Source organism: Tasmannia lanceolata, unplaced genomic scaffold (genome assembly GCF_043159265.1).
Source record: "Tasmannia lanceolata isolate RefF3 unplaced genomic scaffold, GAP_Taslan_0.1 ptg000008l, whole genome shotgun sequence".
Classification (NCBI taxonomy): domain Eukaryota; kingdom Viridiplantae; phylum Streptophyta; class Magnoliopsida; order Canellales; family Winteraceae; genus Tasmannia; species Tasmannia lanceolata.
The window spans coordinates 227,127-254,285 of NW_027518685.1; the positions used below are offsets into that span (position 1 = coordinate 227,127).

At 40.7% G+C, this 27,159-nt stretch overlaps 1 protein-coding gene across 1 annotated transcript; it reads right to left on the reverse strand.

Moving 5' to 3' along the window:
- Positions 1 to 2,125: 2,125 nt before the first annotated feature.
- On the reverse strand, positions 2,126 to 26,998 carry ABCG9 (ABC-2 type transporter family protein). Its single transcript, XM_077387114.1, has 4 exons — positions 26,481 to 26,998; positions 24,902 to 25,694; positions 3,137 to 3,456; positions 2,126 to 3,031 (listed from the first exon to the last, which is right to left on the reverse strand). The coding sequence occupies exons 1-4, from the start codon at positions 26,571 to 26,573 to the stop codon at positions 2,375 to 2,377; spliced, it is 1,863 nt and encodes a 620-aa protein (XP_077243229.1). The 5' UTR covers positions 26,574 to 26,998; the 3' UTR covers positions 2,126 to 2,374.
- Between the last annotated feature and the right edge of the window lie 161 nt (positions 26,999 to 27,159).

The window sequence follows — 27,159 nt, forward strand, 5'->3', positions numbered from 1 at the left end:
GCAAGATGGGGCAAAAATTATAGTAAATTTTGCACAAGGAAGGGACATAAAAATGGTAAAATTAAAATTTTAAACTTATTTTCTATCTTAGGGATGATTGGAAAGGGAGTCGTATTTTTTTAAAAAGGGGGTAAGTATAAAAAAATATTAAAAAATAAAGGTTTTTTTTTTTTCCAAAAAATTAAAGGGGGCAATTGTCCCCCTTTCCTTTCAAGTGCCATCGCCCCTAGTTGGTCCTTTTGGATCTTTGGCTATTAAAGTCAAAGATTAACATTCCCTTAGAGAGATACAGAAGTATACCGTTAGCCTTGGTGGGCGATTTCTCCTAAGCTTTTCCGGCCAATGCGCGAGGTGTCCTTAACTTTAGTTTGAGTGAGAAACGCCCAAAGGTCATCTCTCTCGTCCTACTCTTGGCCAATGAAAAACCACAACTCTTTGACGTGAGAAAGAGCACTTGCTCTCCTTCCCCTCTAAAACCGTGAGAGAGAGAGAGAGAGAGAGAGAGAGAGAGAGAGAGAGAGAGAGAGAGAGAGAGTATGTTCGTTGAGAGTATGTTTCCACGAACCCTTCTACAATATAGGAAAACACTTTGAAAACGTGATTCCGTTTGGAAAATAAAAACGGCCGGTGTCACTTACCAATGATTTTTTATTTTTTATTTTTTTATATTTTTTGATGGGTAAGCTGGCGTTTAGCGGGGACCCTTACCGATTAGATTCATAAAAAAGGATGAAACAATAGAAGAACAAAACAAACCCTAACTTGGAAACATGCAAGGAAGGGTTCAGGATGCTCAATAGTTGTGAATTACATAATCGGCTAATTTGGATGGAGTATGTTGGGCTTTTGAGAGGGTTTGGCCAACTTTTCTTATGAACTTCCCGCCATGATTCATTTGATTCTTCTATTGGAATCAGTTGGATGCCCTCTGTATCCGTCTCCTCAGTTGAAAACTTTTTCCCTTTAGGATTTGAAGTTATCCCTTCCTGGCAGGACGTGCTTTTCTCGTGTGTTGCACTTGTTAACTCCTCCACTTTCTTAGAATCTCCATTTTGGTATGGATTGTGAGGTCCTCAAAGTGTCTTTGAGCTTTGTCGGTGTATCAGCCATGAAGATGGCACCATGACTGATACACTTCACCGTTGATTTGACCTTTTCCAAGGTGTATTTATTGCTTTTATGGGGATTTGAGACCCTTACTTTGTCTTTTAGTAGACGTAGCCATAACAATTGACGCCAGTTTTTTTTTTTTTTTTTTTCACAAAACGGGATCCCGTTTTCCTAGCAAATCTACACGATATATATCCAACATTCCAACATGCAAAAAGCTTCTATAAAGCTTATTGCTTTCCAAAATTAGCCTCTAAGCTTAGCAATAGCTAAGCTCGTCAAAACCATTAAAGGCATGTTGGTTTTTACCAAATTTCCCAGCTAAGAATATTGTTGTCATCTTTCAGTGGCCCACGACCATTGTTTCCATAGAATGGGCTCGAGCTAGGCCACCCAGATCAATGGAAACTGTTGGGATCCGTATGGAACTCTCCCTTAAAAGCTAGCCGTTAAGGGGAGGGTGCCAAGTCTTTATAAGCACATCCACATCCATCCACTTTTCCGATGTGGGATCTTTGCTTTCGCGTGAAACCCCCAACAATCTCCCCCTCCATGTGGAAGCTACGTGGACAATCTTATCCTCCCACGCGGCGGCAACGTGGAATTTACGTAGAATTTGCTTTAGGGCCTTCTCTTGGGGGGTTATAATTACTTAGTTACCCCTTACAAAGTGGTGTGGTATAATTACTGAGCTACTCTTCTGCCACTTGTGGGGTCTTTATTGGAGGGTTGTTTTTATACCCCCATCAAGAATTCAAGATCTTTGATTTCGTGTGGAACCACCAACAGGAACATTCTAACAGTTCAAGTATATAAAACAATTCAGTAGTTGGCACAAACATATCAACACTACGCATTTTAACTGTCCTTTGATTCCTAGTGGGAGTTTACCGCATTTTAACCGTCCTTTGATCCGTCATCTTCATCTTGCAATCAGCTCAGAGAAACAAGTAGAATGGAAATGAGGAACGGGTGCCAAGGCTCCAGTTGTTAAAATGACTGCACAAACAAAATGTTGACGGCAATCTAAAGTTTCCTTTATCGAATCTTGCTACCAAGGTTATATCAAAAGTAAAGGGACTGATTACAGAGTACCAGATATTATACTAGCAACTAACCAATTGTTCTCACATCGAAAAGAAAAAGATGCGAGAAGAAACTTAGCAGCAAAACAACAAATGTCTCTTCAAAACATAATTTCCTCTCCCCACCACCACCAGCAAAATAAAAGTAAGAAAGCAGTTGGGGTGTTTATAATTGGCTCTCAACGCGGAGTTGCCCCGACCCTCATCAAAGCCAAATAGGCGATGAGGCGGTAACCAACGAGCATGACAGCCAATGCTGCTATAGAGGTTCCTTTACTCCCAAACCCCACAAGCTTAACAGCAGGGAAATCACCTACCTTACAAGTAACATTGGGTGCGCAAGGGTAAGTCTGGTCGGTGGAGTATTGGGAGTCAATCAAGAGCTTGTAGGTGTAATGGCTAACAGAGATGTACTTAATCCAGGAGATGAAGGGAGGAACATTTTGGACGTAGTATCCACCAGCGAGTTGGAATGTGAGCATGATGACAGAGCCGAGTGTTGTGGCAGCCTTGAGGTCCATAACAAGAGCCCCGAGGGCAAGGCCAATTCCTTCAGAGACGACTACACTGTAGAGGAGAACAAAGAGAGTCTCGAAGAAATTAGCAGGGGAGTGATTGAGGCCTCCCATCCAGTAGGTTATAATGACAAAGATGGTTGGGAGGACGAGCTCCATGGGCAGATCACCGGCCATTCTAGACATGAAGTAAGAGGAGAGCCTGTACATGCCTGAAGACCTCTCCTTTGTCAGCATCATGCGCTCTTGGGGGAAGGTGAAAATAGCTTGAAACAGAGGGAAGAATCCCCAGAATCCCGTGTAAAAGAAAAGAAGCCCAATCTGCACGTAAGCAGCAGCAACATCGATCGTCACAAACACTTCTATGCAACTAAACTACTTAATATTTCATAATTAAACATTAAGGCCACGTGTATGAGAGAGTACCTGATCTTGTAGGTGCGAAATGCCGGACTGCCACCATAGAAGACCTGTGAGGAAAGCGACAACTAAGACCTGGACAATCTTGAGTCCAGAGAAGGCCTCGTGCTTCCTTTCTTTTACACCCCTTTGCAGCAATACTGTAAACTGTTCCCACCAACTTGTATTCCATCGCTCCATTCTCTTTTCCTGCATGCTTTCTGTACCATAATTCTCAATTTCCTTCACCTCCTTCTTCACCTTATCCGCCAGGTTACTATTATACGCAGAAGCCAAATATTGTTTCACTACAGCCCGATCCTCTCCTGCATCATCCGAAGATACACCTGCAACCCAATTCATTTTCACTTTTACCCTTCATTAAATAACATATTTTTCCAAGTAAAATTGGAGATTAACAATCCTCACTACAACTCTTGCATTAGGGTACATTTAAAATCGATCCAATAACAAATATGGGAAAATTTGAAACAAAAAATAAAAAATGAAATGTCGTCACAGAGGGTTAGGGCTATCAACAGGCCTACTTTGGATAGGGATCCAGATGTCTGTGTCACCATCCATTTGAGTCCAAACTTGGTTGGGTCCTATTCTCGGGTCCACGGATTCTACTTTCTTTGTTTGTGTAAGAAACCTATCAAGAATCAGAGCATCCTCATGTAATAGATCAAAAGGCGCCACATAGAGATGGCCAGCAGATGCATTTTGTACAAGTTGGAGGAGTCAATCGACCATATTTTATTACATTGTCCCTTTTCCTTCAAGATTTGAGGGACAATTATCAGGAGCTTTGGCATTTCAATGGTATTCCATAGATCAACCAAGAAAACAATCCTCATTGGCACATTGGCCCCTTTGGAAAGGCGGGTCGTGCCCACTAGAGTCTTATCCTCTTTACTACGATTTGGCATATCTGGCTAGAGAGAAATAGTCGGATTTTTGAGGAAAAAGGAAAAAAGTTTCAGTAGAATAGTGTCGGACATCAAAGTGGACTTGATTGATTGGGTAAAAGCAAAAGAAGGTTTAAGTCCATATTCCACGGTGGAAATTCTCAGGTAATTGGAAGGCTATCATTTGGGAGAGAAGCACCAAGAATTGCCCATTCCCCCAATGGAAGCCTCCACCTGCCGGTTGGTTGAAACTCAATTTTGACTGTATTGCTAAAGGAAAACCGGGTCCAGCAGGCATTGGAGGTCTGATTCGTGATTCAAATGGTTTGATTTTGATGTCTTTCTCCTAGCCTATAGGGATTTGTGAATTGAACGAGGCAGAGGCACGTGCCCTATAGTGGGGCTAAAACGGTACGTGAATCATTGTCTCTTCTGTTGATAGTGGAGGGAGACTCCTCTAATGTATTAGCGTGGGCCTGCAATTCTGCTCCGGGCCCTTGGAAGCTCTCTACCACCATTGCAGAGATCAGGCACTGTTGTAAGACGATCAAACCCCAATTCTCACACATGTTTCGCTCGGCAAATGGGGAAGCAGATGGGCTTGCGAATTCTGGCTTGGATAAACTAGATATTGAGGTCATATTGTCATTGTAATGTGTTGTCTATCTAGGTAACCCAGATTGTAAAGCTGTAGGTAGACGACTTGTCTCTTGTTAGTTTTTGTAATCTGTCCTATCCGCATGATTTAATAAAAAGTTATTGTTTTCAGAAAAAAAGAAAGAAAAGAATCAGAGCATCCTCTGTTAAAATTTTGTGAAAAGTTTAGAATTTTAAATATGTATGTGAATGGTGATTTGGTGAACACAACCAAAGGCAACTGAAAATGATGGACGGCATCTACTAGCGACCGGAAAATGAGCGGTGACCTTGAAGAATTTTAGAGAATTTCTATTATTCTTGAATGAATTACAATGGATCTCAAGGTGTGCTTATATAGAGCACATACAAGATGAACATAGAAAGAAATAAGCATAACAAAGACGAGATAATTCTAGAAATCCTACCTACTAAGATTAGCCTAATTGCTAATTTAAGTTAGCTACCTAACCTAACTAGGTTACCCCATTCAACCCACTTGCCTAATCTAGCACCATGGTGATCCAACAGTGTGAATTCAACATAATCTGACTATGAGATCTCACATATTCTAACATGCCCCTCAAATGTATGTGGATTGAAAAATCAACGTACGTTTGATTACAATGAAATTCCCCAATAAGAAAATAAAATTTTCTCCCCATAAGAAAATAGAATCTTTTGATTTAAAAAGCACTGCTGAAGATTGATGATAAATATCCCCTAATGTTGTTGCCATGATAACCGATACTGAATGCCGAAGAATACGCCGCTTGTTGATGTGTCGCGAAGAGGGTTAAAATCAAATAGATCATAGCCTCAAAGGAGCTAGATGATACTCAAGCCTCGATGAATGAGTAGAAATGGGTCACTATGGACCAATGTCGGAATGGGCAAGAAATGGGTCAAAATAGACCAATGCTAGGATGGGCAAGAATGAGCCACGATGAGCAAGAATGGGCCACGAGGGGTGAGAAATCATGGCTCACTAAGTACCGATCCTCATGAAATTTGACTCTTTCAGGCACGAACCTCAAAAAATGGAGGCCCCTCAACTGAGTAGAGTAATCAATTTCAAGCACGCACCTCGAAGAGGTACCTCAACTGAAATAGGACAACGAAAAAAGGATGGAGAGGGAAAAAACGTCAACAAGCGGCTTAGATGACAAATATCAGGACCATACGTGAAAAACAGTGCATATATCAAATATGGGGTCTTGAAAGATAATGAGTGCATTAAAAATACTAGGGGAAATATAAAAAATGAAATCAAGTGGTGCATTAATCAAAGAGAGAACATTTCCTACACACTTGTGTAGGTAAGTTACCTACACACTACCATAAAATACAGTGGGGGCCCACATTGTTTGGGTGATCCAAACAATTCATTTGAATGGTCCTCACATAGATAGGGTGTCCACAGAAAATCAGATCCATAGGATCATCCCAACCCTACGATTTGTGAAGGTAAAATGGACGTGTATAAACCTTCACAAATTAGTCCATTTTTTGCCTCCTGTGGGACATGATCCCGCGAGAGGGGCGTGGGGCGCGAGCCGCCGCGCGCTCTCCGTTGGTCTCTCGTACCCACGCGATTGGCGTGTGCATTTTATTTGTTGATTTGAATTCGTCTTTCCTGTGGACTTGGGATCACTAAGGCAATCCGAATTCCACACGAAAGAGACTGACAGAGTCGCCACCTAGATGTGGGATCTAGGACCCGTAATTAACCAGAAATCTAGACTCGCTACCTGGTTACGAGAATGGAAGGTATGGGGAGTTATCCGCCACATGCACCATTCCTGCCCGATAATCGGTCTTCGATTCCAAAAGTTAACTCTTTTAAATTTATTTTAAATGGCTCATTCAACTCTATGTTAATGTGCGAACTAAGTGACATGCATCCTAGAATCTAATTTCAATGTGAATCCTAGATGTGTATCTTGATTTATTAATTTGTCTGGATTCATTCTAAGTGAAAGTTCTCCTAGAATTCTAATTTCATGGAAAACCCTAACTGATTTGATTAAGTATTTACAAGAAAATTAATATACAAAACACCACAATTTGTTGTGGTGCCGACTCGCGGGTGGTATGCCGTCAGACATCCAAGCTGCCTACGTACCCAAGCCTCACTGGGATCAGAGTCGACGTAGTTCGGTGGACCTAAGCTAAGCTACTTATGCCTAACTCAACTAGGACACCGACTTAAACGGATTTGACTGTTTCAACAGTTTTAAAAGTAGTTATTTAATTCAAGTTGGGGATTTTATTATCTTAGGATTTCATCTAAGATGCTGTATGATTCTTAGCTAAATGCAAATTGTTCCTTAGACTAATGCAGGTTTGCCTACATCCTAGTTTACTAGGATCGTCTTAAGGAAAGATTGGGTCTCTTAAGGAAAGATTGGGTGACTAGTGTAACTAGACCTATGTTACGATTGCTATTCATAGCAAGCGTCCGTGATAAGGCTGGACTCCTAACTTTAGGACTCCCTAAAACCTAGGACACGGCACGACACCAGTGTTCCTAAATTGGGCTCTAATGGTTCTTAGATTGGAAACCATAATCCAATGGTTCCGGAAGACTTGAGACAAATCGATTCAAATTCTTGAAGTTAACGAATTTCAGATTTTGAGGATTTTCAGTTTCTGGACATTTAAGGAATACCAACGGTTCTAGGGTTCGCCAATTTCGGCTCAGAATGACATCCAAGGAAGGGAATCGTGCGCTCTTTCCTTGGGCAATTTAATACTTAGGTTATAGCATCTTATTGCCTGGCAAATCTCAGGATTTCCGTGGACAGTAACCTCGGAGCCAACAACATGCTATAGCTTAAATATTCAAATTGTCAAAGATCGGTTGCAATTAGGATACGATTATGGACGCACTGGCCATTTTTCCAGGAAAATCTAAAGATCCTAAAATTTCTGTTTCAATGGATTAAGGAATGAACATGTGACAGAATTTAAGATTCTTTGGAAATTTTCACAATAATTTTTAATTGATTTCGAATTTTTAATGGATTTTATCAATTTTAAGCATATGAGTGATTTTACAAGTGAAATTATTGCAAACGAATTCGAAATGAGTTGAAATTTCTACAGAAGCAAGATGGGAATGTATGTAGCTTACTGGATGAGTTTTGCAGATTTTTACATTAAATTCACATTTAATCTTGATTAAACAATTAAATGACCAGATTGCAACATTAACACAGAAACTACAAGAAATAGAAATTTAAATTCTATGAAATTTCTACAGAAATAAGATATGAATAAAAATAGCATGCTGTGAGAATTTCATAAATTGTAATGACTATTTACAACCAATTCCGGATTTTACAATTTTCAGACCAGATTATGAATTAACACTACAGCCCATATGAAACCAGATCTAAAACACTTGAAAATTTTACAGTAACAAGGAATATGGAATATAAGACTACTGTAAAAATGTCAATAATTTGAATGATGATCTGGTGTCAGTAAAAATTCTCACAAAATCTGGTAATTTTCAAAGAAAATATAAAATAATATACCAAACCGAATCCAACAATTCTCAAAAATTCATGGTAGAATGTGTGAGTATCATAGTATGTTTCCACGAAATTTCATTAATTTTGGAGTCTGTTTAGTATATAATTTATTTTCCTTTGTCAAAAGATGTTTTTTTGAAGAGTTTTCTATTTTTAAAACACAATTTGCGGAAAAATTCGGAAAAATTGGAAAAAATTCAAAAACAATGTACCTACCTGTGATGAAGATCTCCGCCCAATCCAAGAGTCAAGAAAAATCGCCGCCGCCGATCCGCTCCGCCGTCTTTCGCTTTCTCTTAGAGGGAAGGATTGGGGAGTGATTTGAAGAGATAATGGAAGAAGAATATCTTAGAGAGAGGGATTGGGGGAGTGATTGGAAGAGATAATGAAAGATGAATCTATTTTTTTCTCTTCTTTTTTTTCTCCTCCTTGGTGTGGATGGGAAGGAAGATATATATAGGGAGAGAAAGAGAGAGAGAGAGAGATATGTTGGTGGAGAGCTCATCATGTTGTCCCTCTTAGTGGAGAATCCATCATTATTGTTCTTAGTGGAGGGCCCATCATGTTTCTTAGTGGAGAGCCCATTATTATTGCTCTTAGTGGAGGGTCCATCATGTTTCTTAGTGGAGAATCCATCATTATTGTTCTTAGTGGAGGGCCCATCATGTTTCTTAGTGGAGAGCTACCATCATTGCTCTTAGTGGAGGGCCCATCATGTTGTCTTAGTGGAGAGCTACCATCATTGCTCTTAGTGGAGAGCTACCATCATTGCTCTTCACAAGAGGCCCCACAAGAGGCCCCACTGAGGCCCCACAATGTGGGCCCCACAATGTGGGCCCCACAATGTGGGCCAAATTCTTTCTGGCTCGGATTCTCGTGAATAATCACTCTCCACAATTATCAGGACGACGCAAAATATGACAGAAATATCCGAAAAGATCGAGAAAACATGGGGGACGGACACCGAAATGGAGAATACTGACGGACTGACAGAAAAAACCCTAATTTCTTTATCGATTAAGGCAGAGCAAAATGGGGGTGTCTACAGATGCCCCTCTTTGGTAGAGATGACGTAGTCATCAAATACCAAAGTCAAAATGACAGAACCATTTTGCGTAGCTTTAATCAACAAAGGACTTTCTAGACACAACGCACCTTAACATAATGCAAGACCCTAGATAAAATCCTAGAATTTAGAATGCAATAAAAAGTCCTGCTGCGGTGCTGCTCACAAACGGGCAACGAGAGAGGATGAGACCATTCACAAATGGACTCACAACATGAGATACCGTTCAGAAACGGGCTCAAAGAGGATAGGAGGCCATTCACAAATGGATTCGGACAATGAGGTACCGTTCATAAACGGTCTCAAGGAGGATAAGAGACCATTCACAAATGGACTCGAGAAATGAGGCACCGTTCACAAACGGGCTCAAGGAGGACATGAGATCATTCCCAAATGGACTCAGAAAACGAGACACCGTTCACCAACGGGTTCAAGGAGAAGACGAGACAATTTACAAATGAACTTCAGAAAATGAGACACCGTTCACAAATGGGTTCAAGGAGAAAACGAGACCATTCACAAATGAACTCGAGAAATGAGGCGCCGTTCACAAACGGGCTCAAGGAGAACACGAGACTATTCACAAATGGACTCGGACAATGAGGTACCGTTCACAAACGGCCTTAAGGAGGATAAGAGACCATAGTTGTATGGACTAGAAGAGAATGGAATACCGTATTTTTACGGAGTTCCAAGGAAATGAGGTATCATATTTGTATGATAAGAGAACATTTTTGAATGGACTCAGAAGAGAATGGAATACCGTATTTTTACGGAGTTCCAAGGAAATGAGCTATCATATTTGTATGATGCTCAAAGAGAATAAGAGAACATTTTGGAATGGACTCAGAATGAAATACCGTATTTTTACGGCTTCAACTTCGGTTGAGATGAATTAATGAATTTGACAATGAAGAATTTGGAGATTTTTCATGAATTTGAATTTTGACGTAGAATTGGATTTGATGAATTTGAGGAATTTGAATTTGACGTAGAATTAGATTGTATGGACTCGAAGAGAATGGAATAGCGTATTTTTACGGAGTTCCAAAGAAATGAGTTATCATATTTGTATGATGCTCAAAGGGAATAAGTGAACATTTTGAATGGACTTAGAAGAGAATGGAATACCATATTTTTACGGAGTTCCAAAGAAATGAGGTATCATATTTGTATGATGCTCAAAGAGAATAAGAAAACATTTTTGAATGGACTCAGAAGAGAATGGAATACCATATTTTTACGGAGTTCCAAAGAAATGAGGTATCATATTTGTATGATGCTCAAAGAGAATAAGAAAACATTTTTGAATGGACTCAGAAGAGAATGGAATACCGTATTTTTACGGAGTTCCAAGGAAATGAGGTATCATATTTGTATGATGCTCAAAGAGAATAAGAGAACATTTTTGAATGGACTCAGAAGAGAATGGAATACCGTATTTTTACGGAGTTCCAAGGAAATGAGGTATCATATTTGTATGATGCTCAAAGGGAATAAGAGAACATTTTGAATGGACTCAGAAGAGAATGGAATACCGTATTTTTACGGAGTTCCAAGGAAATGAGGTATCATATTTATATGATGCTCAAAGAGAATAAGAGAACATTTTTGAATGAACTCAGAATGAAATACCGTATTTGTACGGCTTCCAAGGAAATGAGACATCATATTTGTATGATGCTCAAAGAGAATAAGAGACCGTAGTTGTATGGACTCGAAGAGAATGGAACACCATATTTTTACGGAGTTCCAAGGAAATGAGACATCACATTTGTATGATGCTCAAAGAGAATAAGAGAACATTTTTGAATGAACTCAGAATGAAATACCGTATTTGTACGGCTTCCAAGGAAATGAGACATCATATTTGTATGATGCTCAAAGAGAATAAGAGACCATAGTTGTATGGACTCGAAATGAAATACCGTATTTGTACGGCTTCCAAGGAAATGAGGTATCATATTTGTATGATGCTCAAAGAGAATAAGAGAACATTTTTGAATGGACTCAGAACAGAATGGAATACCGTATTTTTACGGAGTTCCAAGGAAATGAGGTATCATATTTGTATGATGCTCAAAGAGAATAAGAGAACATTTTTGAATGGACTCAGAATGAAATACCGTATTTTTACGGCTTCAACTTCGGTTGAGATGAATTAATGAATTTGACAATGAAGAATTTGGAGATTTTTCATGAATTTGAATTTGACGTAGAATTGGATTTGATGAATTTGGGGAATTTGAATTTGACGTAGAATTAGATTTGATGAATTTTGGGAATTTGAATTTGACGTAGAATTGGATTTGATGAATTTTGGATTTTTTATTTTTTTTTGGATTTGATGAATTTTGGATTTTTTTTTTTGAACTCAATGAAATCGGGGATATTATAGATCGTGCCTGACAAAGATATCGGAAACTAGGACTTTGACGAATGATGAAACGGCAAACCTTAGGAACGAAGAACCATTACTAACAAGAATGGATCAGAAACACTTTTATGAAACTTCAACAAGATTTTTCTCAAAGAGACTGCTGGTCTTGTCTTTGGGGATTTGGATAACTGAAACCTTGAACAAGACACTTGAAATTGGTAATCTAGAACAACGGCTCTCTTGGATATAACCAAACTAACTGGAAGGAAATTCTGAATTTTAACGGTTCATCTTTCTGAGAAATTGGGTCGACCATCATTGCATCTGAAGCTCTTCCAAGCTTAAGATGCCTTCCTGGGGTATGACATTTTTATGGAAGCTGGGCTTTCTGATGTTTCTACTTCTGAATTCTTCTGAGTTGATCTTCTTTGAAATGTAGCTGTTTGACTAGATTCTCGAACTCTTTCAGGTACAATCGCAGGGAGCTGACGAGGTCGGGCCTCCTTCACCGAGACAGTTGCATCATTTGGACATATGGATGACGATTGACTCCTTTTAAAGAGAAAACTTAGATAAAAGACACTAGTCAAAGGATTGAGCAGCTCTGTAGGAGTGAACATAGAATGACAAAGATTGACTAACTACACAGACAGACACGGTAATGCTTCTGACTTAGTTAACATTTTATTTGGTAAGTCCATCCTTTCGAGGAATGTTTTTTCAATTGGTAAACACTGGACTTTTTCCTTAAAACAGTAATGCTTCAAGGATTTAATTACGACCCCTAAGATTGCTTAGCTTCAATGCCCCCAGTTTTGAAGATGTCATTTGAATTTGCTTGAACTTCGGTTGATCCTCAGTCTTGATACCGGCTGTAGCCTTCTTATAAATTTGCTTGAACTTCAGTTGATCTTCAGTCTTGATACCGGCTGTAGCCTTCTTATAATGATTCTCTTACCGTGACCAAGTCACCTCTTCAGGGTTTTTAACTTGGCGGACCGTGCTAGCCTTAACTTTTGCCTGAACCGCCCTTCTAGGTTTTCGATTCAGCAGGCTATCCCCTTAGCTTTTGCCTAAGCCGCCCTTTCGGGTTTTCAACTTAGCAGGGGAATGATCTTAAATTTTGCCTAAACCGCCCTTTCAGGTTTTCAGTCTAGCAGATCTTCAAACTCCATTTTTTTATTCATCATCATTTTTTTTTCTTTTTGTGTTTCGGGACCTAGATCATTAGTTCTGAACACCGGAAGGACTTTATAGGTAGGATAGGGCTTTTCAAAGAATGGCTTAAGGTTCAACAAAGATTTCGACCGAACCTGTGAACATGTTGCCTACATATCCCAAGGTAGGAATCAGGTCGTGTGTAGTTTAGGGCGAATGCCCCTAGTTTGAAGATAGATTACTTGAAGGTTAATTGATTTTTCATTTTTCTTTTCTTTCTGGAATAATTGACTTCTCTTCTTTTGGAAGTTGTCCCTCTTTTTTCTGAAAGGATTGAATTTCTTTTTTTTTTGGATCGATTGAATTGCTTTTCTTTTTTGAATTGACCGAACTCAGTTTAACCGAGCTGCCTACGTACCCCAGTGTAGGGATCAGGTCTCGCGTAGTTCGGGGCGAATGCCCCTAGTTTGATGGGTTTTCAAGAAAATTTCATTCAGGCTCAAAGGGTTTGCAAACAGGTATTTGTTTTGACATTGGGTTCTGATTTTGGGATTTATCGGCCAAAGGAGGCCTTTCGATGTTCAGATTGGGAGTCGATCTAGCTTACTAGAGTCCCTCTGGTACTGATTATTTATTTTTTATTATTTTTTTTTCTTTTTTTTTTCGGAGTTTGACGGCCTTTCCAGGTAAGAGATAATTGATCTTCTTCTTTCAAGATTCTAATACGTGATTTCGACTTTCATAGAGCGAAACTTGTTCTTTGACATCCTCCATCTATGGATTTGTAACTCTTGATATCCGATAATCACTTTTCAATGCTTGCTCTTGAACTTCTTATCTTGAATTTGTTGGCTTCATGCTATGAGTTTGAGAACCAAGGTTATTGATTGGAAATATGAAAGTTGTTTCCACTCCATGCCCCTTGCATAGCATATGATATTCACTTCATTCTTTCTTGAACCTTCTATCTGGGTCTTTCTCTTGGCATTAATGGTAACGCTTACCGGACCATCTTTTTATCCTCAAAATGGGTTTACCAACTCTTCACACTCTTTAGAGGGTAATGTATTTTCAATCGGCATTTACTGGATCAAGGTTTCAGTGCCAGTGTTTACCACTTCAATTTCATCTTTGAAAGGCTGAGATTGGCGCTCCTCCTCTTGTTCAAGTAATCGTTGTGACTCAAGTGGAGTTTCGTCAATTTTGTCCTCATTTGAGGAGGGAGTCTTATTTTAAGATCAGAAGCACACTTAAGAAACGGACACAAGTGAATTATTGGGACTTCCAATTTCATTTAAAGAGAAAGTTCTTACATCTGACAACCTATTCTGAACATGCTCAGGATTCACGACCCTAAAATAGAAAAATCAAAAGATAACTTGCCTGGACTAGGCATTGACCTTGAATTGTAAGACCGGACTCAACAATTGTACTGACCATGGTGACTGACTCAACATAAAATAGTAAATGACTAAAACTTTAACTGCTGCAACTGTCTAGCTTCGGAGGCTCGGCGAAAGCTGGCTCACAAGTAGTTGGGACAATAGAATGAATCCTAAAGGACCAAGACATGACAATGATGACAGATTCGCATAGGGGAATGCCCTTAGTTCAAGGATTATGAGAGTAAACTCTGAAGGATTTAGCAGAAATATTCTTGAAAAAGGTTGCCCTTAGAGGAGGAAGAGACCAAGGGTACAGGCAAGATTGGATCATCAAGATTGCACGATCAAATGATTGAGACACAATTTCTGCCAATGAAGACACAATCGAATCCCACAAGAGACGAATGATAAACACATGATCAAAATGTGAGATTGCATAGGACTATTTTCAACGGATAGATCATGAATGACTAATCCTATGAGATCTTTGGAAATGATGGGATTTATATCCTAACCCCAAAGAAAAAGTTTTTAGTCTTCGCACATTTTAACAGTGTTACCTGAAGGCATCAACCCTAATCCTAATCTAGCGGAGTGGAGAGAGGATCTCGACTCATGACTTTGTTTGTGTACCTAGGACCGATCGTAGCCATTGGAAGATGGACTACGGCCTAATCTAGATACAAATGGGTAGGATATCCTAAACTAGGCTCACACACGTGATGCACATGTGTTCGTATACTACATGCATGTGTGGGTTAATCTAGGGGTAAGGCCAAGAGTCCCCTTAGCGCGAATCCATGTTCGATATACTGTACCAGTGTCCGGCGTATCAGTACGTGAACAAGAGATCCGTTTACGCACCATAAAGGTACTAGGCTAAGGGTGGAATGCTTCTCTAGCACAGAGGCACCAGGTGATGAAATCCCAGTCAACCATGCTAGATAACACTCCGGGTTCCTAAAATAGGACGTGTGTGCATGTGAGATGCAAAGGTTTAGATGCAAGTGATGTAAGTGTGTGCAATAAGTTCGCGCAATCTATGATGCCTTCAGGTTTTGTTAGATTAAGTTTGAGTAAAATGTGATGAGAAAATAAAACAAGACAAACTAATCTAACAAGTATAGAGTTTTTATGAGCCAGTTAAATTAAATTCAAATGAATTATCTTTTGAAATTTTAATGAAGTTAGGTGGTCCCCAGCAGAGTCGCCAGACTGTGGGACATGATCCCGCGAGAGGGGCGTGGGGCGCGAGCCGCCGCGCGCTCTCCGTTGGTCTCTCGTACCCACGCGATTGGCGTGTGCATTTTATTTGTTGATTTGAATTCGTCTTTCCTGTGGACTTGGGATCACTAAGGCAATCCGAATTCCACACGAAAGAGACTGACAGAGTCGCCACCTAGATGTGGGATCTAGGACCCGTAATTAACCAGAAATCTAGACTCGCTACCTGGTTACGAGAATGGAAGGTATGGGGAGTTATCCGCCACATGCACCATTCCTGCCCGATAATCGGTCTTCGATTCCAAAAGTTAACTCTTTTAAATTTATTTTAAATGGCTCATTCAACTCTATGTTAATGTGCGAACTAAGTGACATGCATCCTAGAATCTAATTTCAATGTGAATCCTAGATGTGTATCTTGATTTATTAATTTGTCTGGATTCATTCTAAGTGAAAGTTCTCCTAGAATTCTAATTTCATGGAAAACCCTAACTGATTTGATTAAGTATTTACAAGAAAATTAATATACAAAACACCACAATTTGTTGTGGTGCCGACTCGCGGGTGGTATGCCGTCAGACATCCAAGCTGCCTACGTACCCAAGCCTCACTGGGATCAGAGTCGACGTAGTTCGGTGGACCTAAGCTAAGCTACTTATGCCTAACTCAACTAGGACACCGACTTAAACGGATTTGACTGTTTCAACAGTTTTAAAAGTAGTTATTTAATTCAAGTTGGGGATTTTATTATCTTAGGATTTCATCTAAGATGCTGTATGATTCTTAGCTAAATGCAAATTGTTCCTTAGACTAATGCAGGTTTGCCTACATCCTAGTTTACTAGGATCGTCTTAAGGAAAGATTGGGTCTCTTAAGGAAAGATTGGGTGACTAGTGTAACTAGACCTATGTTACGATTGCTATTCATAGCAAGCGTCCGTGATAAGGCTGGACTCCTAACTTTAGGACTCCCTAAAACCTAGGACACGGCACGACACCAGTGTTCCTAAATTGGGCTCTAATGGTTCTTAGATTGGAAACCATAATCCAATGGTTCCGGAAGACTTGAGACAAATCGATTCAAATTCTTGAAGTTAACGAATTTCAGATTTTGAGGATTTTCAGTTTCTGGACATTTAAGGAATACCAACGGTTCTAGGGTTCGCCAATTTCGGCTCAGAATGACATCCAAGGAAGGGAATCGTGCGCTCTTTCCTTGGGCAATTTAATACTTAGGTTATAGCATCTTATTGCCTGGCAAATCTCAGGATTTCCGTGGACAGTAACCTCGGAGCCAACAACATGCTATAGCTTAAATATTCAAATTGTCAAAGATCGGTTGCAATTAGGATACGATTATGGACGCACTGGCCATTTTTCCAGGAAAATCTAAAGATCCTAAAATTTCTGTTTCAATGGATTAAGGAATGAACATGTGACAGAATTTAAGATTCTTTGGAAATTTTCACAATAATTTTTAATTGATTTCGAATTTTTAATGGATTTTATCAATTTTAAGCATATGAGTGATTTTACAAGTGAAATTATTGCAAACGAATTCGAAATGAGTTGAAATTTCTACAGAAGCAAGATGGGAATGTATGTAGCTTACTGGATGAGTTTTGCAGATTTTTACATTAAATTCACATTTAATCTTGATTAAACAATTAAATGACCAGATTGCAACATTAACACAGAAACTACAAGAAATAGAAATTTAAATTCTATGAAATTTCTACAGAAATAAGATATGAATAAAAATAGCATGCTGTGAGAATTTCATAAATTGTAATGACTATTTACAACCAATTCCGGATTTTACAATTTTCAGACCAGATTATGAATTAACACTACAGCCCATATGAAACCAGATCTAAAACACTTGAAAATTTTACAGTAACAAGGAATATGGAATATAAGACTACTGTAAAAATGTCAATAATTTGAATGATGATCTGGTGTCAGTAAAAATTCTCACAAAATCTGGTAATTTTCAAAGAAAATATAAAATAATATACCAAACCGAATCCAACAATTCTCAAAAATTCATGGTAGAATGTGTGAGTATCATAGTATGTTTCCACGAAATTTCATTAATTTTGGAGTCTGTTTAGTATATAATTTATTTTCCTTTGTCAAAAGATGTTTTTTTGAAGAGTTTTCTATTTTTAAAACACAATTTGCGGAAAAATTCGGAAAAATTGGAAAAAATTCAAAAACAATGTACCTACCTGTGATGAAGATCTCCGCCCAATCCAAGAGTCAAGAAAAATCGCCGCCGCCGATCCGCTCCGCCGTCTTTCGCTTTCTCTTAGAGGGAAGGATTGGGGAGTGATTTGAAGAGATAATGGAAGAAGAATATCTTAGAGAGAGGGATTGGGGGAGTGATTGGAAGAGATAATGAAAGATGAATCTATTTTTTTCTCTTCTTTTTTTTCTCCTCCTTGGTGTGGATGGGAAGGAAGATATATATAGGGAGAGAAAGAGAGAGAGAGAGAGATATGTTGGTGGAGAGCTCATCATGTTGTCCCTCTTAGTGGAGAATCCATCATTATTGTTCTTAGTGGAGGGCCCATCATGTTTCTTAGTGGAGAGCCCATTATTATTGCTCTTAGTGGAGGGTCCATCATGTTTCTTAGTGGAGAATCCATCATTATTGTTCTTAGTGGAGGGCCCATCATGTTTCTTAGTGGAGAGCTACCATCATTGCTCTTAGTGGAGGGCCCATCATGTTGTCTTAGTGGAGAGCTACCATCATTGCTCTTAGTGGAGAGCTACCATCATTGCTCTTCACAAGAGGCCCCACAAGAGGCCCCACTGAGGCCCCACAATGTGGGCCCCACAATGTGGGCCCCACAATGTGGGCCAAATTCTTTCTGGCTCGGATTCTCGTGAATAATCACTCTCCACAATTATCAGGACGACGCAAAATATGACAGAAATATCCGAAAAGATCGAGAAAACATGGGGGACGGACACCGAAATGGAGAATACTGACGGACTGACAGAAAAAACCCTAATTTCTTTATCGATTAAGGCAGAGCAAAATGGGGGTGTCTACACCTCCATAGTTTGAATGGTTAGGATGATCATATGGATCTGATTTTTTGTGGACACCCTATCTATGTGAGGATCATTCAAATGAATGGTTTGGATCACCCAAACAATGTGGGCCCCCACTGTATTTTAAGGTAGTGTGTAGGAAATGTTCTCTCTTAATCAAAAGACTGGATTTTGAAATACCAAAAGAAGGTGTGCAATTATGGAGATGGAGAATGGCAGATCAAGGAAAACAAAATGAACGAAAAACTAGGGCAGAGACTGCAACATAAGAGTAGGGAAAGAAAGCCTAAGGAAGAAGAGGTAGGATTGGCGCAACTGGTAGAAGTGTTGGCGGACGGCTAGATCGGTCGTCCGCCAGAGGACGCACTCACGGATGTTGTGATCAGCATGTTGCTCGGATCGACCGCTTTGATACCATGAAGAATTTTAGAGAATTTCTATTATTCTTGAATGAATTACAATGGATCTCAAGGTGTGCTTATATAGAGCACATACAAGATGAACATAGAAAGAAATAAACATAACCAAGGCAAGAAATAATTCTAGAAATCCTACCTACTAAGATTAGCCTAATTGCTAATTTAAGCTAGCTACCTAATCTAACTAGGTTACCCCATTCAACCCACTTGCCTAATCTAGCACCATGGTGATCCTACAGTGTGAATTCAACATAATCTGACTGTGAGATCTCACATACTCTGACTGGAAAATGAGCGGTGACCTGGAGCTACCGATGCAAATAGCAGTTAGAAACTTTGAGGTATCATAGCGTATCTCGGAGCCGTCGTCTTAATAGCAGTGTCACCGAAGTTACGGTACCATAAGGGTATCCCCGGTCTGCCAGCTTAATAGCAATTGTACAGTTCGGTGAGGCCTGTAGCTTGGGTACCCAAGTCGTTGCATTGTATAATTAATTAATTACTAGTGACATCTTTCATTTTACTTGTCTTGTCAGCATGGGACAAACAAGAGTTTTGAGATTCTACTAGACATGCATTCATTTACTGCATCATAATGGTTCCAGGTTATTCTTGATTTGATTATATATACTCATATCCATGTGTTGACATCCCGGTTTCTATTGGCATGCATAGATCTGCTAGGGATCCCCATATGACCTACTGAGTGTTAGCTCACTCCGTTGATCATATTTTTAGATCTCGAGAGTTGATATTGTGTGAGGTCGGAAGGAGCCTTCACACGGAGTAGTCAGAACTCCCGAATTTATATTGTTTCTTTTATTCAGTGAGTCGTTGGATAGATTGACGAACCCTGTATCGGTTTTTATTAATTTCATGGGATGGGAGTGAGTTACTTCATAGTTTATTTTGATTATTATTATGGGAGATTAAAGTCCCGAGCCTATTGTGTGATGGATTATTCATTTATAGAAGTCGCTAGATTTCATTTTGGAATTAAAAAGGATTGTAGTTTGCTCAGTATTCTATCCTTCCATCCCTATGAGTTTCACTTGAATGTGTATGGCACTACAACGCGGCGCTATCACATGACAGTCAGAGCACGCCTCTTCAACCTTCAAGAAAAAAGAAAAAACTTGCACCATTCTCCAGAGAAAACAAGAAAAGGCCAAGACAAAAGCATATCAAAATCCAAAAAAGGTAAAAGGCCAAGGAAACCCCTATTTCTTAAGAGCCTTAAGCTCCCTGCTCCCCTTGGCCGGTGTTTTTCCTTTCTCCGTTGCGTTCTGCTTCTCGATGTCTAGAAGCATCTCCTTTGTCTTCGACATGTTTTCCACAAGTCCATTCTGAGAGACTCACCCATTTTCGCCATTTCTCCAAATTCTTCCTGAAAGGCTTGATTTTCCTCGTCCACTACTTCCGCATAGTCGTTCTCCACTCCCTTTTCAGCCCTTTTCATACAACTCTTGATCTACCCGCTAAGATTTGCATCCATGGAGTCCCTGGATTGAGTGGTCCCATGGCTAACAATAGTCTCTCACTCTTCCTCTCCCTAGTCCGCATCCACTTCCAAGGCCTCCTTTTCTTCAGCCAGGGCTTTTTGAAAGTGTGGGAGTTTATGGAGAGGGACACAGACCTCCTCCAATGATCTTTTACCAGTAAGAGCCTTGATCTCGTCCTCCTTCCCCTTAGCCTCCTATAAGAGCTTGTTCCATTGATGCTCCAAGTAAGCTTGTGCAATTTCTCCTCGTGTGGCAGATCGTTGGCACCTTGATCGCTTAGCATGACCATGTTTTTTAAATGTTGTAGTTTCCTCCACACCTAATCCTTCTTCCTTTGCTAGTTTATGTTTTCCGGTTCGATCGAACCTTTTGTCTTTATCAGAAGAATTGCATCCCTCGTCCATATTGAAGGATTCCAAAATGTCCTAGAGCGTGGAGGCTAGTTTTCTCTTTTTTCAGTTCGTACCTTTAATAGCCCATACCTTCCCCTTTCTTATATTGAGTCGAGCCTACTCTTGAGTTCATGAAATGATTTTTCTCGATTCCATACCTGTGCAACATGAGGGTTGTATGATTTGCACAAAATCATTTTGTATACCTTTTCGAGGATTTTCCTCGGTACTTGAGAGCAGGACACGGTGTGATGAGTCTGTGGTTAGCCTTTTTGTGATTAAAATGATGATTATCATTTGTAGGTGAAAAGACTTTGCTCTCTGTCCTCGGGACACGGCGAGATTTAATATTTTTTTCATCGTCCTTTGGTTATGATATCACATTTTCTCCTTATCCCAAGTCAGTTCATTAAATGCCCTAGGCTTGGCCTTTTTCGAGAACCATCCCTCTGCCTCTACATGGTATTGAGGTTTCAGCTTCCTTGCCAATTGGGGGGTAACCTCCACAGATCCGTCCTCAAAATCAGCCCTAGGATGTACCATTCCTATGTGCTTCCCGTGGTGTGAAATATTTTTATCACTGTCAGCTTTTGGGTGCCTCATCATTCCAGCTAGCGAGGATTCCGGCCAGTTGGACCACAATTCAAATTTGAATTCCGGGATCTTCAACGGTCCACCAGTCTGAACAGAATCCGGTTTTCCTTTACACACCTCGCTGGAGACTATCCTCTCCTCTGGTAACAATACGCTGGAGGTGGATTTACCCTTTTTTGCATGGCCATATATGTCATCAAAGCAGAGAGAATCATTAATATTCAAACCACCATTGATGACCACTTCATTCAAGCCACTCTTCACATTTATTAAACATCTGTTCTCAATCCTCAAGTTAATAAATGGACTTGAACATTTCCACTTTGGAGTTAGGACTTTTGCAGAAGCAAATGCCAAACAATGATCATGGTGTCCATGCATCTTAATCTGCAAGACCTGACCAAATAGCAGACCAAGCGATTCACCCGTTGAGTATGTCCACGCATGAAGTGGAATGTCATAGAATTTTATCCAAATGGGCTTAGCCCCAATATTAAAAGCCGGGTGCCATGGTTGCAGAGAGGTAAGGCAATTGCCCATGGCCTCACCTCGATGAAGCAATTCACTTCCTGTTGTTCCAATTCAAACTGGAATAGAAGTTCTTTGGTATTAATTGACATAGGTTGTTTGAGGTTAGGCATTCCCCACGATTTCGGCCCATTCCCAAACCTCTTCCACCTTCCAGCTCCTAATTTTCATACACCGCACCAAGCACAACCTGAGGAATCTCTCACATTCCACAATCTCTTTACCAGAAACACATAGTTTCGGGATTTTGCTATGAATTTCAATGGCATCATCAACTAGTTCCAAGCTTTTAGGAAGATCTCCACCAACACGGCCATTCCTTATCTTCATAATGCATCTTTTGCATTGACTTCTAACTCTGAAATTGTAAGAACCACAACTAGAACATTCCCAATCCTCCGTAGGAAACTTTAGCATTCACTTCTGTGGCATTGACCCCGACACACCCCTAGCAATTCCTTTTCCCCTTACCGAGGTTCTTTGCTCGACAGCATGTCTCTTGCCTTCGCTTCCAGATCCATAGTAGAGCTGGATATTATGAGGGATATAATCCTCAGATTTCGACCTTCTCACCTTCCATTCATCAAGGTCCTTCGACCGAGAGATTGCCACTCACTTTCACTACCGGACCCATGAGAGTTATGATTGTTTCGAGGTGACGAACGAGTCAATTTGACTATCTTCTTCCCATTTCCGAGTAGGATGAGGTTTTTCCTACAACAGTCCCTATTTATCTCCAAGGTTTGGAGTGCCTCGTATACGGAGTAGCCTGCCTCAATGATGTCGAGGTAGGTTTCTTTCAGGCTTTCAATGTCGAATCCACAGCTACAGACTCTCCTTCCTAAATCAACCCTTTGCTCGTCTCTGCTTTTTCTCCTTTGCCCTATTCTGCCAAAGGTTGCTCCTCAACAGAAAAGGGGTATTAGAGCCTAGGCTTTAAGTTCTTAGGGATAATACTTGAGAAAGCTGAGTTAGGTAGAACTAGGCAAGCAGTAAATTAGGAAAGGGCACAGTGGACTCGTGTGCACTGGGGATGCTTGGTTAGCACATGGGTTAGTCACGCTAGTGAGAGCCGCATGATGAACTTGCTTGCACTGGGGACTTTTGGTTTAGCATGCGAGTGAGTCGTGTTGGCATAGGACAAATGTAGTTAGACTATATGCTCCAGGGATGCTATTTTCTACTAGTGATTTATTATTGATTTTGTAACTATTATATTTAAAGATTGTCCTGACACCGTGCATCTTTGTTAATTGTCAAAATGGCACCGCGTGGTCCTCACACTCGAGCCCTCAGCCATATATTAGATGATGATCAAAGCAGGGTGCCCCGATGAGAGAGGCACCCCATGATCAGGGATTAGGGGTTGAGGTGCCTACCATTGCCAAGACTTTACCGACTCATTCTACAGCCACACCGCTGGTCACTGCTCCGCCAGTCGTTCCACCGCCACCTAGCCAGTAGTCCCTCCGATTACTACACCACAGCCGACAGTTTCACTAGAGGATTTCTTGGAGGAAAGGGTAGAAATGAGAGAACTAATCATAGAAATAGTGGGGCTGGTATGTCGGCAGAGATGTCCTTAAGCTCCAGCATAGCAGCAGGTTACACCTACCCAGCCATGGCAGGGGATTGTAGAGTTCAAGAGGCTTGCGCCAAGAAGTTTCAAGGGTCCCGTCTCGGTCCAAGAAGCTGAGGATTGGATCGAGGAGGTAGAGAAGGCATTTAACGCCATGGATTGCACCGCAGATGCTGAGAAGGCCGGTGTGATATGCAACTTTTATACTGCAGGATAATGTACTCCATTGGTGGAGAGGTGTGCAACGTACCTAAGGGTGTCAATTTTGGCTCGGGCTCGGAAGCTCGCTCGAGCTCGGCTCGAATCCTTAACGAGCCGAGCCGAGCCGGCTGGCCAGACTCGTTAAGCTTAACGAGCCGAGCCCGAGTTTGGCCATGCTCGGCTCGGCTCGGCTCGTTAAGGCTCGTTAAGAATTTAATATATTTAAATATATATATTATATATTAATATATACACTAAAAGGGTAGCTTTTGAGCTTAACGAGCCGAGCCAAGCCTTGCCAAGCTCGGCTTGGCTCGGCTGGGCTCGTTTACACCCCTAAACGTACCAATCATAGTAACCCGACACCATTCAAATGGGATATGTTCCGCACTGCATTCTATGCAAAGCACTTTCCCGCAGCCAGATGTGAGAGCTAGAAATAGATTTCCTCTTCTTGAGGCAAGTGGGAAACTGGTTATGGACTACGAGGTAGAGTTTGAAAGATTGGTCTGCTTTGTACCTAATCTGATTTCAGACGCACACTTCCAGATGAGGAGGTTTGAGCATGGGTTGGATCCTTAAAGTCTCGAAACTGTTGTTTGATGGATTGTTCATTCATGGAAGCCGTTAGAATATTTCATTTTGGAATTATAAAGGATTTTAGTTTGCTCGATGTACTAGCCTTGCATGCCTGTGAGTTTCACTTGCGGGTGTACGACGCTGTTGCATGACAACCATGAGCTTGGGTCGGGCATGATTCGCCCCCTCTTCTTCCCTTACAAGAGGGGCTGGCCCATGGAAGAAACGAGGACCTGAGGATTTTTTTTTTCCTGCATTATTTTGGGTCCCATCTGATAAAATTTAGATTTTTGTGGAATGTCCCAAAAGAGACACTCCACCGGACCCACTTCATTTGGAGTGGGATCCTAACGATCTATGGGACCATGTATCTGGTCCGCTGACAAGCTTAGCTGGGCGAAGAGAAGTACATATATAGATTGAGGCGATCGTAGCATTTGATGTACGTGATGGTGTTGCTAGCAAGTGGTGAGAGCAAACACAAGAAATTAATTAAATAGGCCCCGTGGGGTGGGGGTCCCTCATGGTTGACATCATTTATGTTGCATTCCAACTCTTTGTTGGGAATTAGAAAAAAAGACAGAAAAGGAAATTAAGGAATTGTGTGAATTTATAAGGAGTTGAAAAAAAAACGTACCGTTGGCGAGATCCAGGATGAAATCTGCAGGATTCATGGGAAGGGAGGGAGCGTGACCGATGGTGGAGAAGTAGTCCAATGCTTGGGATCCATTGCCAAAATAGAGAGGGTGGCCATCAGATAAGAGGAGGATCTTGTGAAACATGTAAAAAAGCCTGCTAGAAGGCTGGTGTATGGTCATAACCACGGTCCTCCCACCTTGAGCCAACTCCCACAGAGTCGACACGATTCTCTGAGCCGTTGTGGAGTCCAAACCTGAAGTGGGCTCGTCGAGAAAAATGAGGCTAGGGTTTATCAACATCTCCTGTCCAATACTCACCCTCTTTCTTTCCCCTCCCGAGACCCCTCTGAGGAGTGGGCTCCCTATGATGTTGTCCTTGCAGCGGGTGAGACCCAGGCGAGTTATGACGGACATGGCATGAGTGGCCTTGTCTTGTTTAGTAAGGCTGTTCGGAAGTCTCAACCGGGCGGTGAATACTAAAGTTTCGGTAACAGTAAGATGGGGATAGAGGACATCGTCTTGGGTAACGAAACCAGTATTCCGCTTCATGGCATTGGAAAAGGGCTTTCCGTTGTAGGTTACGGTTCCCGAGAGATTTCCACCTAGTCGGCCTCCCAAAGCAGTCAAAAGGGTGGTCTTTCCGCTGCCAGAGGGACCCAGCATGGCCAGCATTTCCCCAGGCATCACAACTCCTGCCACCCCTTTCAGTATCATTCTTTCTTCTTCACCCCCCTTCATCCACCATCTCCCCTTTTTCTGCTTTGTCTTGACCCGGTATACCACGTCCTCGAACTGCATACATACATCCATGCACCCACAACAATTAATTAAACATCAATAACAATTATATATATGATAAGAGATGGCTTATAATCTCTTTTCAAATTCAAATTCAAATTCAATCAGAGAGACCCCCATCCATCCTATCCTATACATATTCTACATCTTTAAATTATATTTCTTTCGGAAAGCAAAGCGGAGGAGGTTGTATGTACATTCTATATTTCATTTGATTATTCTTTCCTTTTCTTTTCTTTTTTTGTACCAGAGGAAAATGGCAGAGGACCCACCCACTACTATACTAAGAGTACAAGAGGGGTGTGAATTTTTGTACATCATATCATCTTCGATCACAACTCTTGTTGATGACCATCCCCTTGTGTGACATACATATATGCATAGACTAATTCAGACACGACAAATAAAAATTGATGGAGTAATCGTTGCGAACATTTCTTTCAATCGTTTTCTCAATCATCGGGTCAGGGAAAGGTTCCAGAGATTCTCTAATGAACTTGTCAAGAAACCACTGTCGTATAGAGAAATTAAGAAATAGAGGCATGAACGAGAAGAAGCTTTAATTAATTAATTAATAAACCAACGCTTATATAAAACAATATGTTTGAGGCGAGGGGGATTTATAAAAGAGTAAACAGATTTATTTCTCGACTCATCATCTATAAAAAAAAAAGTGGTCTCGTAAAGAAAACCCTTTGCTCGAAACCCTCTTAACAAATAAATGAAAGGGAGAGAAAGCATAGGCATAGAAACCAAACATTTTTTATGGGGATGGCTTACCTTGAGCGTGATGGGACGGTTGGTTGTCCCGAAGACAGAGGGCTGGTCATCCCCTTTAGCCGTACGAGTTTGGGACTCCATCTCCAACTCCATTACTTTTTTTTGCTTCCTCCTCCAACAAGGACAAATGTTTCTTCTGCCTTCGTTGGATGGGGAAAAGAAAGCACTTCTTGGCTCTCTCTCTCTCTCTCTCTATATATATATATATATATTAGTATTACTTTCTTATCTAAGCGAGCGCTGGAGATAGAAGAAGAAGCATTTGGCCCCTTTTTATGCGAGTGGTGAGAGGAGGAGGAGAAGGGCGGTTCTAGAAGAGGGACCCTATTCACAGGTGTACGTGTATTTCACGCTTCATTTAGAGGGCAGCATGGTTGAGCAACCCCGAGTTTCCAGCTCCCATTTTGTTACGCTTCTTTCTTGCATGCTTATTAAAACTTTTAAGCACCCTTTCCTCTCTCTCTCTCTCTCTCTAACTCTAATTACCATTTCCAAACTATTCAGTCTTTGGAATTTGGGTTTAGAAATTAGAGATTAGGTTTATATGAATTGATATCTTTCTATAACACGTGTAAAAGGGTCCCAAAATGCAAACTAAGCATTCAATTAAGGAAGTGGGGGGATTTTATCCCCTCTAATCTAAACCCTTGTTCCTCATTTTCTTTAATAAATCGCCGAT

What these genes read in the sequence shown, in the direction of transcription:
- ABCG9 (XM_077387114.1), bottom strand. Translation starts at nt 26,573, where the DNA reads ATGGAGTTGGAGATGGAGTCCCAAACTCGTACGGCTAAAGGGGATGAC. An exon ending in ACCGTCCCATCACGCTCAAG is followed by an intron (nt 25,695 to 26,480) that starts GTAAGCCATCCC and finishes GTATGTATGCAG; the next exon opens with TTCGAGGACGTGGTATACCG. An exon ending in CATCCTGGATCTCGCCAACG is followed by an intron (nt 3,457 to 24,901) that starts GTACGTTTTTTT and finishes ATTGGGTTGCAG; the next exon opens with GTGTATCTTCGGATGATGCA.